We start from the raw sequence: 17,933 nt of genomic DNA on the forward strand, positions 1-17,933 counted from the left end.
CACAAACAAGTGTGCACAAAAGCTTGCACAAAATGGTGCGTTTTGTAATACATAAATGATTAAGTAACATTTAATTAAATGGATGACAGCCCTTAAATGCAACGTATAAAAATATAAACACAAAGCTTAGATGTCTTGCGCAATTGGATTAATTAGCAATCACTTGAGCATGCAGGGGTTGGAAAGTCCTTCAAACTTGAATAATGCTTTTGAAATTCATTTAGTGATAATACCTCGTTTTCTCTCTAGGGGGCCCAGAACACATGCAATCCCAATAGATAGGCGTTAGAATCAAACCAAAAATGAAAATAAAAGATTTACAAGTCAAGATTGAGAAAAAAGATCGTTATTTACTTGTATCTCGCTATTAAAACCAATGTGCGAAATCTCATCTAAGTCGTTCTTTGTAAAGAATGAACCTAAGTGGTCCTTTGTTAGGAATGGATTTAGGTCGTTCTTTGTAAAGAATAGACCTAGGTCATTTTTTTTGTAATAAATGAACATAGATAGTTCTTTGTTAAATCTTGTCTTTGACATTTTATCGAATACTCGTCCTTTGGGTGGGCTACTTAGAAATATTTTCTAAAGAATCCCACTTTTGATATTTTGTCATATCTTGCATTTAGATACTTTTGTTAGAATCATAAGTACCTTGACCGTTTTTATAGAGAATAAGCTCATATTATTTTATGTACAATATTTTTATTGGGCTTATATTTTTCATGGGTTCTAGGTCTCTCATAATTTGGTTTAAAATTATTCATCATAAAAAAATGATTTCCATTTTAAGCAATTTTTACATAGAATCGAAAACTGATGCAGCTCAACAAATAAAAAAAAGATTTAAGAAAATAAGATTTTGTTGCGAGTCACTGAAATTATTAGAGCATCCTTAAAAATAAAGAGATGAGGTGCTCATTACTCAAACAATGAGCGGTTTATTAATTTTTATTAAGCATAAATAGGGAAAATGAAAAGTACCAGAGAAAAATGTAAATATTCGACTATTATTGTACGAAATGTCATTTTTATAATTTCAAAGTTGTGAATGCCATATTGTAAAGCTTTTACTTCGAAATGAAAGTCGTACTTTGTACGATTGTCGTTTTTCATTTCGTCACATAGATGACATGTTTTAAGCTTATAAATATGTATGAAATTTTGTTTGTAGTTTCAACATGGAGATGAAAATGTCTCGAAATTTTTATTCCGGAGTAAAAATCACATGACTTGTCGATTGTAATTAAATAGTATATATGACATGTCATTTAGAGTCAGATCTGAAAATGACAAACATGATAGGGTTGGAACATTATAAAAGAGAACTCTAGGAGGTTTTTAATTAAATACCCTTTAATAGTTATAAAATTATTTAAATACCTCTTCTCTTATTTATTTTCATAGATACCCTTACAAATGCGTGTAAAGTCTGAAACATCCTAATTCATCAAATTCACTTCACTTCACTATCTTCATAGTTCTTTCACTTCTTTCACTCAAATCTCTTCTTACCGAAATTCTCTCAAAATCTCCTAAAATCTCTCATAACTTCTTCCACAAATACAAGTATGTATTTACTTCTTTAACTCCCACTATTTTTTTAATTGAAAGGAGATGCATTGCTCATTAAACAACCTAATAAGGTATGTTAATATTGTTGAGTTTTAAGTTTTTTTTTTTTAGGAAAATTTATAAATTTTCTTCACATTATAATGTTTCATTTTCAATTGTTTTCACCATTTTTCCTTATATGTAGGTTGTTTAATTTTTTTTCAGCAATATAATTTATTTATGGCAAAAATGTTTTGTGTCACGCATTACTTTTGACATCGTGTACATCATGTACATCATGTAATTAGTCGTGTAGATTATGTAGTCATATAGGTCATATAAGTCTTGTAGGTCGTGTAACTAATATGGGCGTGTAGTTATTTGTATATAAAATTTGATATTATTTTTTTATTGTATCAATAGATATGGTTTTGGTATGTGTGTCTATTCTCTTCAATAGTGAATGGATTGAACAAAATGACAAGTATAAATTTAAAGGTTCTAAGGCTAAAGGGATAATGATACCACGATTAACAACATATGTTGAATTGGTGGAGAAGACAACTCAAGTTATTAATATAGATACTTTGGAATTTGAAATCACTATGAAGTTCAAGTTTAGGAGATCTGATCCTATGCCACCAGTTACAATTTAAATCAATGATGATGTAGAGTTTTTCTTAGAGAAAGTAACTAGTGGAATGAAGTTTAGAAACCCACTCTACGTTACTTTTGAATGTAGATCAATTTCGACTGTCTAGCAAAATTATATTAAAGGAAACATGTGCAATCATCAAAGAATAAATTGATCATGTACGAATAAATTAATAGATTGATTATTAATGGGTTAGTGTATGGTGTTGAGACTTGGATTTAACAAAAACTATATAAATATATGGTATTTTATTTTGGTAAGTATGTCATGTAGTAATATAACCTAATAAGAACCTTAGTTGTACTCACGGTTAATTAAAAATATGTGCATATACCAACCCATTAATTATACATGACTTATCATGCCTTATAATTTTCCAATCACCCCAGTTGTACATGAAATGAAATTTAAAATTTCAATAAGTCCGCTAAATTTGCATGTCTAACATTTCGAGAAATAACTAAAGTAATTAGTATAAACAAATAAAGTTTTCTCGAGATTTTTTAATATCTAGATAGGATACACTGATGAACATAGCAGTTAAAGAGATTACAATCATTTTATTCTTTTTTTATTTTGAAAGTGATTTCTTCCTCTACCCAAGCATATATGTATACATATGAGGACTGTCTGCATATGATAATTCCATGAAATTAATTAGGAAAAAAAACATATCAATGAAAAGAAATTGACTAGAATAATATATGAAGGTTGTGTAATACATAAGTGTTGTGTAATCATGCAGTACATATAAGTCCTGTAATACACAACTGAAGGTCGTGAAGGTCCTGTAATACATGATTGAAAGTCGTGTAATATTACAAAAAGTCATGTTATATACGACTGAGCATCGTGTATTACATGAACTCGTGTATTGCACAACTGTGAATCTTATGTTACATGACATTACACAACCAAATTGTGTGTTATATGAACAAATTATAATAGGCACAATCCATCAATTTTTCATAATTTGCATGCATCAAAACAACTAGAAATTTGTTTTTGAATATGTTATGAGAGACCCACAACTAATTAATCTATTTTTTCAATATAAAACCCTAAATTTTTTATTTTTCCCTAAATATCAATAAGAAAACTAATTACAAAGAATTACTTACCTTAAGTAGTTAGATTCTGACAATTTTGTAATAAAAAATCAGCTCTCCCCGCGATTGTGCAACAACGAACTAGGCTTCTCTTTCTCAGTTGTGGCAGCTTCCCCTTCTCATGCTCGATTTGCTCGTGTTGATGTTTGATTTAGCATGTATAGAATATGAGTGTTTGTTTGAGTAGAGTAGTTGTGTTTGAGTTGGAAGTGATTTAAAATGAGGACAATTTAATAATTTGATGTCAGTTTTTAAAGAGTGTCTATGAAAATTTTGGCAAATTCTATTTTTAGAGTATGGAAATAATTTTAAAAGTATGACGGTATATCTGCTACAATTCCGTCGAACTCTAGGGACTGCTCTGTAAACATGAAGATCTTAATAAAATTCCACAAATAAGCCCCCTCCACATTGTGCTGGAGCAACCTATAACTTGAATCAGTTGCTTTCTACCTTTTCGTCGTCGCCTCAGGAGTTTGCCTTCTCTCATTTTTCAGCCGCTTTGCTGCTCTCCGCACTCCTTTCACATTCCCACCTTCCTCGGATCAAAAAGCGCTTGCCTTTTAATAAGCAAACAATTTGACCGGATCCGCACATATCATCACGTGGCGCCCCATCACCACGTGCACCAACCATATTAATCCATATCGTCGTCAGTTCTCACGATTTACCCAGTTCTAGCCAAGGAGGTTCCTGATGATGATCATTATTCGCATCCAACGGCTCTGATTTAACATCCGACCCCGGCTCATTCTCACCTTGCTGTTGCTGCAGTTGATTCTGCTCTTCTTCCTCTTCTCTCCTCGCACGCTTCGCCCCAATCGACACACCAAACAACCTCGGAGTCAGATCCAACTCCTCCGCCTCCTCCACCTTCGCGCCGCCTTCATCGGCCTTCCTCGCCGGCAGTACCTCCACCGTCTTCCCCTCCGGCAGACTTACGTTGTCCAGCTGACCGGACGCGTAATTCGTCATTAAAGCGAGTATGTTATTACACAATCCTTTCAACTGACTCAACTCGTTATTCAGTTGCGCGTTTTCTTTTCTCAACTTTTCGTTCTCTTCTAGAAGCTCCGGCATCGTCGTACAACTCGTAGTTCTAATCACGGTCGTAGTCGGCACCGCCACCGGCGACGAATTAGCTGATATCACCTGTTCCTCGCCGGAGTTCGTCGGCGAAATCGACCGTGCAACCGCAGCGACCGTCACAGTCCCCGCCGTGGCAGCTGTGAACCAGAACAGGGAAACAAGATGCAGCAGAGAAAATCAACTGCGTCGGGGCGGCCATCTGGCACCGACGGATCTGATTTTTCGTATCGGATGGTCGTCGATTCCCGTAAGTTTTCATTTTTATGATAACAGGATCATAAATTCAGTATATGCATTTGATTTGTTGGTAAAATTTAACAACAGGATACACAAAGGTGGCTAGAGGGAAGTCTCGTCTCTCTAAACTCATTTTCGCTCAGGTACCTAATTTTTTGGTAATTTTACTTGTAACACTTTGTGGGTTTGTTGAGTTTGAACTGGGTCACTGAGCTTTAGTAGGTTCTTTGAACTTCTTATTTGATTTGATCAATTGGGTTTAATTCAATTTTGCTTTTGGATTTGTATATGTTTGTGATTGCAGGCTGCCATTCAATTGATAGGATTGTTGTTCACGTTTGTATTAAATTCGAAGGAAGAGGGTCCCAATCCACTTTCTCTTTCCTCTGCTTCTCTTGGATTGGTTTCTCTTATAATTGGAGAATTAGGTTGTTGTTTAACTTCATCATTTTCCTTTAATTTTTGTATGTGACTTGTTGGTTCACGTAATGTTGAATATCTTCATGTACTGTAGGTCAAAAGCGCAGCCGAGTCAGTCTCTTGAGAGTTTGCGTGGTTGCATCGTCTATTGCTGTGCTTCTCTCTGTATTTAGTGTCGTCAGGACTAATTCAATTTTAGAGGTCAGTTATTATTATTATTATTTCACTTTTCAATTTTTTCAAAATTGTGAGGGAAGTTTCATTGTTTACAAGTGTTAATTTATCTGTTTCGGTACATTGCTATTTGTCTTTTCAATTGCACTAGTTTCAAATGGAACTCCCATCTTGATAGAAAACTTAACATTGTTGTTCTTGATGGATGACTGCACTTAGTAGTCTAGCCAAAATAAGGGGCAGTGCGTTAGAATATGAAATGACTGGATGACAGACATGTTTCTAACATGTTGTGGCATTTAGATGAAGAAGACTTGTGCCACGCAAAATTAACTGATTTTGACTTCTAACAAGCAATTCTCATTCTTCCTGATAATATTTAGAATCTATTTCTACAAACCAATAAATATTAATTGACTATGACATATGGTGTTCGTTGAAGTATTGAAGTCCTTTTTTCTTTTTCCAATTCTGGACCAGAAGTTCGTAAAAATGCCCACTAGCTTGTGTTATCCTATTGGTATTTGGGAAGTATTCGCAATGTCAATCAAGTAGAGTGTGTTATTGCTTAATAGTAGTTGCCGCCTTAGAATAGGTAAAGTTGAGTTGGTTGAAGAGCCCTACTTATGTATTTTTTAAAATGTGAGAAATTTGTATCTTTTTTTGAAGTTGGATATGTTGGGTGTGCACTGGAGAGTAAGATTTATATGGAATACAGTAGATTTATATGGAATACAGTGCTCTGATGATCTGCTAGCATTATAGAGTGATCAAGGAGTTTTTGCAGAAGTGTGGATTTTTCTGTTGAGTCTTATTGGGAATATATGTGTGTTAGAGACCCTTTTTCTCAAGAAGTTCTTGTTGTTCCATTATAGAAGCTGACAATGTTCAAGATTAAAACAGTTCCATTTTTGGTTTCTACAAAGTGGCTTGAGGAAATATGGAAATGGATCTTATTGTTGATAAAGTTCATGGGGAAGTAATTTTAGTTAAGTGAGGATGGACTGTCTAGCATTGACTTAATTCAACGAATTTGAATTCGGTGGTGCTTATTTTTCTTAACCTTTTTTGTAAAACAGCAAGAGGACATGAGGGGCCCATGGGAAAAAAAATGAATACCTTAACCCTGGGACATCATTGCAAGTTGGTATCACATTTGTTTATTCATGCCTAATTTATGATGGCATTTCGAAGTGATGAATTTTGCACAGACAATCTTCCTGATTGGTTTATCTATCAACATACAATACTTATCCTGTCATGCTGGAATTCCTAAAATGGATAATCCAGTACTTATTTAATGCTAGTTGAGTTATTTTCTAATAAACAGAGTACATAAGTCTTTCAGGTCCTATAGAATTCTACCAAGAATCTGGATGTTATATCTCCTTCCACCACGGATTAATAATGTTGTAACTATTATAATTTCCAGAAATCATTGTGAAAGAAGGGAATAGGGTATAGATCTACTTTATATATTTATCAATGGTGAGTATGCTCCCCTTCAACTCATATGTTCAAAATGGTTACTGAGTTTGGAATTAGAAAATTGGATCATCAAGACTACAAATGCATGAATGCATGCTTAAAGAAAAATGATTTTCATTTCATCTCAAAAGTTATGTTGCAGAGGTTAAGTAGCGGTTCTCTCAAGCTCTCTGACTGTAATATGAATCTCTTGTTTAGGTTATAAACAACCCAAGCATCTGGGAAACAAAGAAGTTTGAACTTCTTGAAACTGCACGTGTTCTGATCGGTAAGTTCACTGTCTTTATGTTAACTAGTATATCTGTTGTCATGCTTGTGTCATAATATCTATATAACCTAAACACTGTTTTCTATGTATCCTTATACAGGATCATCGGTACAGATATTTCTTGTCAGCACTACAATTTCCCTCGTTCATAACATGTCTCCTCCCAAGAAATCTTCTTAGTAGTTTCCTATAACTTAAATATTTTTTTTTGGGCGGGATTGTATCTTCAAACTGAGCTCTGTTTTGGCTGGATTGTAACTGCAAAATCACTTAATATGTCAATGGTTAAAAGAGGAATTTACTTTTGTCTTTCCAGTGGTTTGCTTTACATCTTTTCTGTCTCAAGGAGCTTCTCGATGGGAATATATTTTTGTGCCTGTACTGTAGTTTTCATTATGATGAGACTTCTTTTTCTTCTCTTTGTCCTTTATAAGCATGATGCAGAACCATGCCTCTCTGACCCACATCTGTTTTAATCAATCTAAGTACGCTCATGAGCATGTCAGCTTTCATAAAAATCTTGCTCCACTCATTTGCAAATTCGAAACACAAACCACTTTAGAAAATTGTATGGTGAAAGCATTTACTGCTCTTATTTGGTCAGCCTCATTGCATTATAATCTGTAATTCGTGAACAAGGAGAGTGGTTGGGCTGGCTTAGAGTGTGCTCTCTGGTGCTTTATTGAGAATGAGAAGGAAACAAAGAGAGTTTGGGACCATGGGGCCATGCCAATGCGGCAATGCCCACAATTTCTTTGCTTAAGGAGTTAGCAATAATGTTTTAAAGTAAATAATAGTTGTATCAGTGCTTTGCAACTGGCACCATATGCTTTTGAGCAAATTGAAATGTAGATTGAAATTCACACACTAACCAAAATGATAGAATAAAGCCAAATATTCCTTAGATTTGTTACACTACCTACTAAATGATAAATTTTCTTGGCGATCACGAAAAATTTCCTAGTATTTGATTGCACAGCCCAACTAACTACAAGGTAAGAGCAGTTGTGGTTTGGTTGATAGTTTTTTGTTTGTCCAATTTTTCTCTGTTTACATGTGATCATAACCTAACCTCTAATCAAACAGACCATGCAACTAGCTAACAAGTTCAAATTTATATTTAATTACTATATAGTACAAATTTACATTTACAAAGCCATTTGCCAACGCTTCTTCGACATCCCTAACAGAAAAGGAAAATAGATAAATCCAACTTTTTTTTTCTGGATCAGTTATTTGCTTGCAGTAAAGATTACATTTTCATAAATCTGATCTCCACAGGCAGGATTAATACTGCATAAATCACTTACAATAATGGAGCTAATCATGAGAATATCTAACCGCGAAGAGAAGCATAACTATTGATCAAAGCCAAGGCATTGCTAGTCATATGAGCAATCTTCACAATCTGGGCCCTCACAACTTTCCCATTCACCGTATTCTTCTCAAATCCATCGCTGCAAGTAGTCTCATCAGTCAAAGCAGCACTAACCCAAGTCTGTATATCACTCATTGTAAGTTCAAAATTTGAAGCTTTGATCAGACCCATTTCGCCAATGGACTTTCTGAGCTCATCAACTGAATCACTCAGCTCCTCCAAGCAATCTTGCATGGCATCCACCTCTCTAGGCTTCATTCCAGGGCTTTTCGACATCTTTAACATGACGGCTGACGTTGATTTAGCCATTGCAAGGGTCACGTTGAGGGATGCATGGGCGAGGAGCTTAGGGCTTGTTTGGATTAAGCTTGCATGTCTAGCAAGGGATTTATAGCAAAGTGTTGGATAAGTTGTTGAACTGCAAGATGTTTTGATGAACCTTCTGTCAGCAGCAATTTTAGAGGGGCAATGTCTAGAGGCTGAGCTTGAATTTAAGTAGGAAAAAATGGCTAGTAAAATGAGAAAGTATTTAAGCATATGATTTGAGGATGAACCTTCCATGTCTCTCTCTCTGACCTTTGAAATTATGAGCAAATGAAGTGAGGATTGAGTTATGTGATGAAAACGGAAAGGAAAGGGTGTCCATTTTATAGGGCAAAAAGTGCTACAGTCAAGAATATCAATGGGACCCAAAGTTGACAACTGGTAGCCAACGTTCAAGAACAATGTACTAATCCTTCAAAGCTATTTTAGATTCTAATCGAGGCGAGTGGTGAATTTGAACAAAATTCATCTTGAAATTAACGGAGTAAGCTCCTCTCATAATCTCGGTTTCTCCATTTCAGTAGCAGGTGGTTAACTGGTTAAATTCATGACAGTCCTTTGCTCTCTTATGCTAGAACTTTTGCAAATAAACCCATTCCAGCTACAAAATTTCGGCAGCGAATGGTCAATCGACTATTCTGAAAATTGTAAAGAGTAAGTAGTTAAAAGGAGAAATATCAATCTCTGAATAAAGAAAATTAAAGAACCAAGCGATAATAAATTTGTTTTTGGCAGGAGATATTTGTATCTGATTTGATCTGTTTTGATCGATTATTGTTATTAATTAAATAGATTTATGTATCAAAATTTGATTTAACCGATCTAGTGCACTTCCGTGCTCACACTTTCTTTCTTTATTATTGGAACGTGTAACGCTCAACAGATTCTAGAGTTTATGTGCAACTGTTGGGTTATTACTACTCATTTTGCTTTTAGAATGTCGACAGCGGGCCCAAAAGGAAGGCGGGAAGCCAATTCCAAAAATATCTGAGCACAATCAATAATTGATCCCGTCCTTAACTCTCAAATTGTGCAGATGAAGTTAAGGCGAAATTAAATCCAATGCTTTTTGAAAGATAGGAACAACATATTGGTATTCAAAATTGAACCGCATGCTTGAATCCGGGAGCCCACAAAATGACCAAGTTGAGGGAAAGGTTTCAACTAGGGATGGCAAAACCCCGGGCCGGGTCCGGATATTGCAATGACCGGACCCTACCCGGATGCAACCGGTCCTGGTCTGGGTCCGGGCCGAGTTTTAATCCGGGTACCCGAATTTATATTTTTTAATATTATATGTGTATATTTTTTATTTTTTTGGTAATTTTATAAGTTTTAAATTTATTTCAATAAAATTTGACATAAAAATATAAACTTTAAGTGTTTAAAACTTTATATATGTATAATAAATTAGTCAAATAAATATAAATATTTAAAATAATATATATTTTATAATATTTTTTTAATAAAATCCGGGTTTCGGGTTTATCAAGTGATGCCCAAGATCGACCCAGCTTCATACCCGGCCAACAACGCCCGGGTACGGTCCAGGTCCGGACCGGGCAGGTATTTTTGCCACCTCTAGTTTCAACTTTGGCCTACGGGCTACTGCTACTGACCAAGGAAACTTAATTAAATTTGGAGATATATTCTAAGAAAAAATCTCTTAACAAGTTGTGTGAGTGTACCTACAAGAAATAATATAATTCGATTCTATCCTTAAACTCTCAAATTGCAAAACAAGTTGAGGAAATTGGCCTCACGTTTGCCCCAAAGAAAGGAATGGAAAGCTGAAGAAATGCAGTGCATTTTAATTTCAAAATTTAGCTGCTTTAGCCGCGTAGGGTCTGTCTTAGCCACATCTCGGAGCCCACTAGTTTCAATTTGCATGATAAAGATTAGGGTTGTCAATGGGACGGGATGAGATGGGATTTACCAATTCCAGTCTCATCCCGTATATGCAAATGGGATGAAAAAACGTCTCATTCTTGTCCCTATATTTTTTTTGAAACAAAAATATATCTTAATCTCGTCCCAAAAGAGATGGGATCCTGCGGTATCCCATCCCAATTGAAAAAATTTTCATTCTTAATCGGTAATGAGACGGGATGGGACGGAATTTGTCAATCTCACTCTCGTCCCGCATATGTAATTGGGATAAAAAAATATCTTACTCCCGTCCTTAAATTTTTTTATGGGACAAAAATATGTCACAATCCCGTCCCAAATGGGATGGGATCCCGCAGGATCCCATCTCATCAGAAAAAATTGCCATCCCTAATAAAGATTGCATGATGCTGGGCTTGGGACCAAAGTGCCACTATCTTAAGGAAAGGAATGGCGTGGGGGACACTCCCACAATTTTCGTATTTTAGATTTAAAAAATAACTATACAAAAATTCCCATTATTTTTAAATAATTGAAATAATGAAAATTTTTTGGATTTTTTTTTTGCATTGACTTAGATCTCTTTATAGACCAATCAGTTTGCTTTAATATAAGTTTAATTTGATTATTTTACTCCTATAACATAAATTTACTAAATTCTTACAAAAACATTTGTTATGTATTGTGCCGCAATAATTTAGATATTTAATTTTATAACTTATATAATCTAACACTTTTAGATGAAATCCAATAATTTTCAATACCCCTGTTTATATGATATAAATTTGACATCCAATAAATTCAATGCACAAATGAGCATACATTCTCTTTTTGCATGATAATGGCTATGGAAAACACCAATTTGCATGTGGGGAGGATGATAGTTTGGGAAAATACCCACATAATTTAAGATTAGTTATTGGGTTAAGAATATAAGCAAACATCTCTCAATTTTTAAGTATAAGTTAGGCTTATTGTCATCTATAACATGAACTTAAATGATTAACAATCAAACCCAAAACCATGAAAATGAGTCTGAATCAGTTAATCTACGCCAAGAAATAAAAAGGATAAGAAAAACGAGGCTTTCACTACTAGTCCGAAACACAAAAGTGTAAAAGCGAGTTTGATCAGTAAGTTAGCTAAAATCTAAATCTGCCCTCTACCTATATGAGCAAGAGTTTGAGAAGCAAATTTTTTTATTTCAACGCCTTAGGAAATTTAAACCGTTGAGCCAACTGACACCCTCTGTACTTATATCGGCGAGAATAACAATCTATTAATATGTAGACTTAAAACACTAAGCCGGTCGCAAAAGACAAATATTTTAAAATGACTTATCAACATAATAGTGATTAGTGACTTGATTTAAACAGTGGGACCGAAGGAAGAAAAGAGGCTCTGACCATGGGACCATAATAATGCCCATAATTTCATTGCTTAAGCAGTGTGCAAATAATCTTTTTTCTAAAATAAGAGTTTGCAACTATTGATTCGTTTGCCTGCTTAATTGTTCAGCATTCGAAATAGCCTCACTTAACAAAATAACGGAATAAAGCAAACATCCTTAGATTTGTTGGACGACATATACCCACTAATTATATAAATCTCACTTTGTTAGTGTACCACCATGAAATGATTCAGCCTCAGATCAGGTCAAATTTTTCATTCGGCCCAATCAATTTCAAGAATAAAAGAGAAACTCATAAGTTCTTGAGGAAATTCGTCATGAATTCAAGGTAATGTATAAAATTTTAGATTGATGTGACATTTTTTTAGGGCCTCCATATCATCGTCTGTCACTAATTTGGTGGAGCAATTTTCGCTTGGTTCATAGCTTCTTGTTTGTCCAATTTTTCCTCTGTGCCCACGTGATATTCTCTTGGATTCAACTGAAAGCTAATTATCATAATATGTTTGCATCTACCAAGTTAACATTTACAACTTTACTTAGGCCTTGTTTGTTACTGAAGTATTGGAGTTTTTAAGTGATAATTATTGTGGAAAAAAATTATAATTATAAAATAAAAGTTAAAAATATATTGTAAATATAATTTTTAAATAATAATTTTAAAAAAAATTAAAGATTTTATAAATTTTTCATTATGAAATTATGAGATCAAATCAATTTACTTTCTAAACCACAATAACTAATGTTTACCAAATAATTTAAGAAGTTACAATAGAGCGAGCTCAATACAAACAGCGCCTAACACATCTTCTACGTACCACCACTCATTTCAACCTATCTCTTTCCAGTTCTCAGTTTGTCTTACAGTAGGAATATATTAAAGATACATGACCAATATTAAATAGAATTTTATTTCCTGACAAAAGATTAACAATATACACATATGTGAGTTAACATTAATGCTGAAGCTCATCATCATCACAGTTTCTAATTAAGCATGAAGAGAAGCATAACTATTGATCAAAGCCAAGGCATTGCTAGTCATATGGGCAATCTTCACAATCTGGCCTCTTACAACTTTCCCATTAACCGTATTTTTTTCAAATCCATCGCTGCAAGTAGTATCATCAGTCAAAGCAGCACTAACCCAAGTCTGTATATCATTCATTGTGAGTTCAAAGTTAGAAGCTTTGATCAGACCCATTTCGCCAATAGACTTTCTGAGTTCATCAACTGAATCACTCAGCTCCTCCAAACAATCTTGCATGGCATCCGCCTCTCTAGGCTTCATTCCAGGGCTTTTCGACATCTTTAACATGACGGCTGACGTTGATTTAGCCATTGCAAGGGTCACGTTGAGGGATGCATGGGCGAGGAGCTTAGGGCTTGTTTGGATTAAGCTTGCATGTCTAGCAAGGGATTTATAGCAAAGTGTTGGATAAGTTGTTGAACTGCAAGATGTTTTGATGAACTCAGTGCTAGCTGTAATTTTAGAGGGGACATTTCTGGATGCTGAGCTTGAGTTTATGAGGTAAAAAATGGCTAGTAAAATGAGCAAATATTTTGATGATGAAGATTCCATTTTCTCTCTTGCTCTTTTTCTGAATTCTGAATATATGGGCTATATTGTGATGATCATGAGACGAAAATGGGGAGAAAATGTCTCCATTTTATAGGGCAACAAAGTGCGACAATGAATACATCAATGGGACCCTAATAAATTGAACCTGTGGCCCAGCGGCCAAGAAAAGTGTGCTAGTACTTGCTACATATATTGGTTTTAATATAGGCAAGTGGGTGAGTAGAAACAAAATTTAGCGGCAGTTCAATATGTCACGGATCCCATACAGATGCATAAAAGCCGAGACGATGATGTTCACTTGAATTATTATCTGTACAAGATATTTTGTGAATCAAATTAAGTGTTTCTTTAAAGCAATTTATTTAGTTATATATGTACAAATAAATATAATGCAACTCTCGTTAGGATGTTGAAAACAATTCAATTGATTCCAAAACCGACTGATTTGATGAACGATTGAATTAATAGGTTGCAGCGAAATTTCCTCCGCTCAAGTACATTTTTGATCGGTTTCAATGATTTTGATAAATATAACCAGTTCAGCGGGTAGATTGAGTTGCTAATTTTTTTTTTTCCTTGATAACTAAATTTGTTAAATGGGAAAAAAACCTCAATGGTTTTGCGCCGACAAAAGACCTTTATTATTGTTATTATTATTCATCGCCAAAAAGTTGTAATACATATGAAATTAAAGCCATTTGAACAGAAAACGACTAGACATATCAGAATGTAACATTGGACTGCTGAGTGCACACACTGATAAGTTTGAAGATGCTAAGAAAATGTGTGACCGTGAAACGATAGTCCATCCTATCCTTAAATCTCAAGTTGTGGTTCAAGTAGCAGATGCTTATAAAAGCAAAATGCAAGTAATTAAGCCGAGGAGAACGGCGGATTCCGATTTATAACTGAGCTGCTTTAATATCGGAGCCCACAAATACCAACTTAATGATATACGCCCAGTTCACACTGAATGGTCCTGGGACCGACGTTAATTTACTAGTTGATGAAGTTGATTGGTTGCCGCACAATCAACTGAGCTGCTTGTATTGTTGGTATTTGATTGCAATTATCAATGTATAGTATGTGTTTTAATAACTCTTTTCAAACTGCTGCCGCTGGTCTTGAAAATTCTAGCAATTCGTGGATTCAACCGAGAAAGTAAGCTTCGTTTATTTGTTATTAATTTGTGACTGCTCCCAAGTCGGTTCTTCAGGCCACACAAATTTGAAGGCTTAGCATTAGGGGATCTTGGATTCTTGGGTACCCGACCCTGAATAGCTTACTATTTTTGTTTCATTTATATCGAAAATTCATGACTTTGAAGCATGGAAGAGACCCTACAGCTGTTTTCATTGTGCATCAAATTACCATCACGAAAAACTTCGGTGCTATAGAGTAATTGTCAAACTTCTTTAATATTAAATTGAACCTTCATTATAAATCAGTGATAAATTGATAATTTCCCTAATCAGGTAGTGTGATCGCTACCCATAAGGTCCCCTCTACATTCAACGATCTTCATGCCCGCCTCTTAAATAATTACTGAACGAATGGAGAAGATATGGGGATACAGCAAAATTTCAGAAACGGCTACGGAAACGTGGATCCCCTCCCCATCCTGTCACAATGATTTATTTATTTTTTTTGTTGGGGGGGGGGGGGGGGGACCTCACAATTAGATAAACACGAAGTATTTGGTAAATAAAAACAAAACGAACTATTGGTTGAAAAACTACTGGAAATCAATTCTGGTATATCGTATATTGAAGGATGTGATTCAAGGAACCTGCCGACTGCCGAGTGATCAAAATAGCAATTTTTTATTTTTATTTTTTTTGCGATTATATATTTACATCATGTTTGTAGCCCATAACGTAATTAAATATCTCTGACTAAAGAATTATGAGTTATGGCTTATCTAGCTAAGAATAAAGTGTTTTGAAATATTTTTGAAAAAATCCGCATATAATGGAAACTCCATTTTCGAAAAAAGGACTTGATGCTAGAATTTATGAATCGATATTCTCTAATAAAGGATTTGGATTCAATGTTGAGCTAATTTGTACTCAATTCTTCATAATCTTTTTGTTGTTAAGAAAATGATAGGTCAATTTAGTATTGAATCCAAATATCCCTGTTATATGTTAATTTTTTTAATTTTTCTTAGCTTCGTTCATTCTTTACCTATAAATATCTACCTAATATTTATTTGATATAAACGCAAAATATGATGCAAAACCTGTTTAACCTTTATGTCTCCATAAGTTAGAAAAATACAAGATGGTGCACTCATTTTAATTGTTAGAGCATATATAAATGCTAGTATTGCTCTTGTATATATCTAGATATATCGTATGGACTCAACAAAAAGAAATAAATTTTCCACAGCCGGATGTCATATTAGTTCCCATGATACGTACCAAAGTTCTTACAATAATGACGCTATAATAGAATTCATGTATTTGTACTAACATTGCATTTACCGTACTTTTTTTTTTTGTTTTTTGCTTTTTTCCCTAGCTTTTATAACAAATTTTACCATCCAATAATTCAAACAATCTCACACGCTGAAAAAGATCATTTACATAAGTTGAAATAAGCCTCGATGTGGCTCTATAAAATTTTTTGTCTATACTGTCCTGTGGGTATGAAAAGATGATCGAGGACCACATGCAAAAAATGCCAACAATTTTGTTTCTCCCTACCCTATCTCTTATTCTTCTGCAATAATTGAAGAAATTATATGCCCCACAATTACCTTCAAATTTAGGGCACATTACCCTATATAAAGAAGGGCTCTTGCCCTTTTTCTCATCACACCTCAACTTCTATTATTATAATGGAATCTTTCACATGCTCAAAGTTTCCTTCTTGCTATAGCCTTGCCATTATTATCACTCTTCTATACTTTTGTACTACAACAACATGCTTGCCAACTAGATTATTAGTGCAACAATCACCAGTGAAATCCAATCCCAGTAGTACAGAGTTTATTAAAACTTCATGTAGGGTGACATTGTATCCCGATTTATGTTACAATACGCTTTCGTCTTATGCTAGCACCATACAAACAAACCCTACGGAATTGGCCAATGCAGCACTCTCAGTGAGCCTAAATGAAGCAAAATCTACTTCGGCATTGGTGTTGAAGCTATCAAAGGGGCTGGAATTGCGGCCGAGAGAAGCCGGTGCCGTGAAGGACTGTGTGGAGAACACGAGAGACTCGGTGGATGAATTGCAGCAATCGTTGCAAGCAATGAAAGATCTGAAAGGACCAGAATTTGAGTTCAAAATTAATGACCTACAAACTTGGGTGAGTGCTGCTTTGACAAATGAAGATACTTGCATGGACAATTTCGAAGGGAATGGCATGAATGGGAAAGTTAAGGACACTATTAGAGGACGTATTGTAAGGGCTTCTCAACTAATTAGCAACGCATTGGCTCTCATCAACCAACTCAATCAGTAATTGCATGTACTTTGTATCTTTTAATAAGTACTTGAAACCTTGTAATTAACTTGTAAAGTTCATTTAATCAATGTAGTGTTCATTTTCAGTACTTATGTACCCACTTGGACTTATAGTAATTTTGTTTCTTCATTTTATCCAATTCATTAATATGTATTATATAATTTTTTTAAAATAGGTGTCTAACGTGAAGTATGATACAATAATTTATTGATAAGATAAGATCGTCAAGGACCTATTATCTACATCTTAAATTATATGAACACAAATCATCACTACATGAATAGTGCAGGTATAGTATCATGAATTAGGAAGTAAGCGACTTGATTCAGTTGATTGTTCATTAGGACATTAATTATGTAGAAGTCTTTATCATGAGAACCTTTGAATTCAAGGGTCCTCTTTTATGTATAATCTCAAAAAAATCTTCTCACAGATTCAACCTTTCATGTTCTGAAGGATTGATCCTTTCTTTTAATGTCTGAATTTCTACTAAAAATTAAATTAATCGTATCATTAAAACATTAAATTAATCATATCATTAACTCACCTTTGATTGAAAGTAGAAGAATATATGTATTTTTTTAGCGCCTGTGACTGCCAATTACATTATAAAATTTGCTTAAAAAATACGCCATCAGATACATTAGATTCAAAACTAATCATATATTCGTTGTACGATATTTCTAATATCAAATGCATATCTACTAACATGTAATCTTAAAACACAGGTTATGGGTGTTCAATATCCAATTAAACCAATCAATCCAATACAAACCAGTTGAATTTTTGTCAGACTGGCCTTTTGATTGGATTGGATTACAAAATTAAAAATCCAATATTATTGGAGTTTATGGATTTATTTGTTCAAATTCAATATAAACCAAT

At 34.4% G+C, this 17,933-nt stretch overlaps 5 protein-coding genes across 6 annotated transcripts; 2 read left to right on the top strand and 3 right to left on the bottom strand.

Annotated features, from left to right (window-relative positions):
* Positions 1-3,718: 3,718 nt before the first annotated feature.
* LOC18033174 lies at positions 3,719-7,408 on the top strand. Of its 2 annotated transcripts, none has more exons than XM_006421640.2 (7): positions 3,719-4,298; positions 4,384-4,651; positions 4,729-4,784; positions 4,946-5,069; positions 5,156-5,262; positions 6,922-6,991; positions 7,092-7,408. In XM_006421640.2, the coding sequence occupies exons 2-7, from the start codon at positions 4,567-4,569 to the stop codon at positions 7,169-7,171; spliced, it is 522 nt and encodes a 173-aa protein (XP_006421703.1). In that variant the 5' UTR covers positions 3,719-4,298; positions 4,384-4,566; the 3' UTR covers positions 7,172-7,408. The 2 variants fall into 2 exon arrangements, with proteins under 2 accessions (XP_006421703.1, XP_006421704.1); XM_006421641.2 differs by having other exon boundaries at positions 4,387-4,651.
* On the bottom strand, positions 3,976-4,395 carry LOC112100136 (heat stress transcription factor B-2b-like). The gene has a single exon (XM_024188498.1). The coding sequence runs from the start codon at positions 4,393-4,395 to the stop codon at positions 3,976-3,978; it is 420 nt and encodes a 139-aa protein (XP_024044266.1).
* Positions 7,409-8,096: 688 nt separating the features above from the next.
* LOC18033175 (21 kDa protein) lies at positions 8,097-8,999 on the bottom strand. The gene has a single exon (XM_006421643.2). The coding sequence runs from the start codon at positions 8,928-8,930 to the stop codon at positions 8,328-8,330; it is 603 nt and encodes a 200-aa protein (XP_006421706.1). The 5' UTR covers positions 8,931-8,999; the 3' UTR covers positions 8,097-8,327.
* A 3,789-nt stretch (positions 9,000-12,788) lies between these two features.
* On the bottom strand, positions 12,789-13,655 carry LOC18032723 (21 kDa protein). Its single transcript, XM_006421644.2, has one exon. The coding sequence runs from the start codon at positions 13,571-13,573 to the stop codon at positions 12,983-12,985; it is 591 nt and encodes a 196-aa protein (XP_006421707.1). The 5' UTR covers positions 13,574-13,655; the 3' UTR covers positions 12,789-12,982.
* Positions 13,656-16,412: 2,757 nt separating this feature from the next.
* LOC18031909 (21 kDa protein) lies at positions 16,413-17,045 on the top strand. Its single transcript, XM_006421645.2, has one exon. It carries the CDS (start codon positions 16,416-16,418, stop codon positions 17,043-17,045), a length of 630 nt encoding a protein of 209 aa, XP_006421708.1. The 5' UTR covers positions 16,413-16,415.
* Positions 17,046-17,933: the final 888 nt, after the last annotated feature.

This window comes from Citrus clementina, unplaced genomic scaffold (genome assembly GCF_000493195.1).
Source record: "Citrus clementina cultivar Clemenules unplaced genomic scaffold, Citrus_clementina_v1.0 scaffold_9, whole genome shotgun sequence".
NCBI lineage: Eukaryota > Viridiplantae > Streptophyta > Magnoliopsida > Sapindales > Rutaceae > Citrus > Citrus x clementina.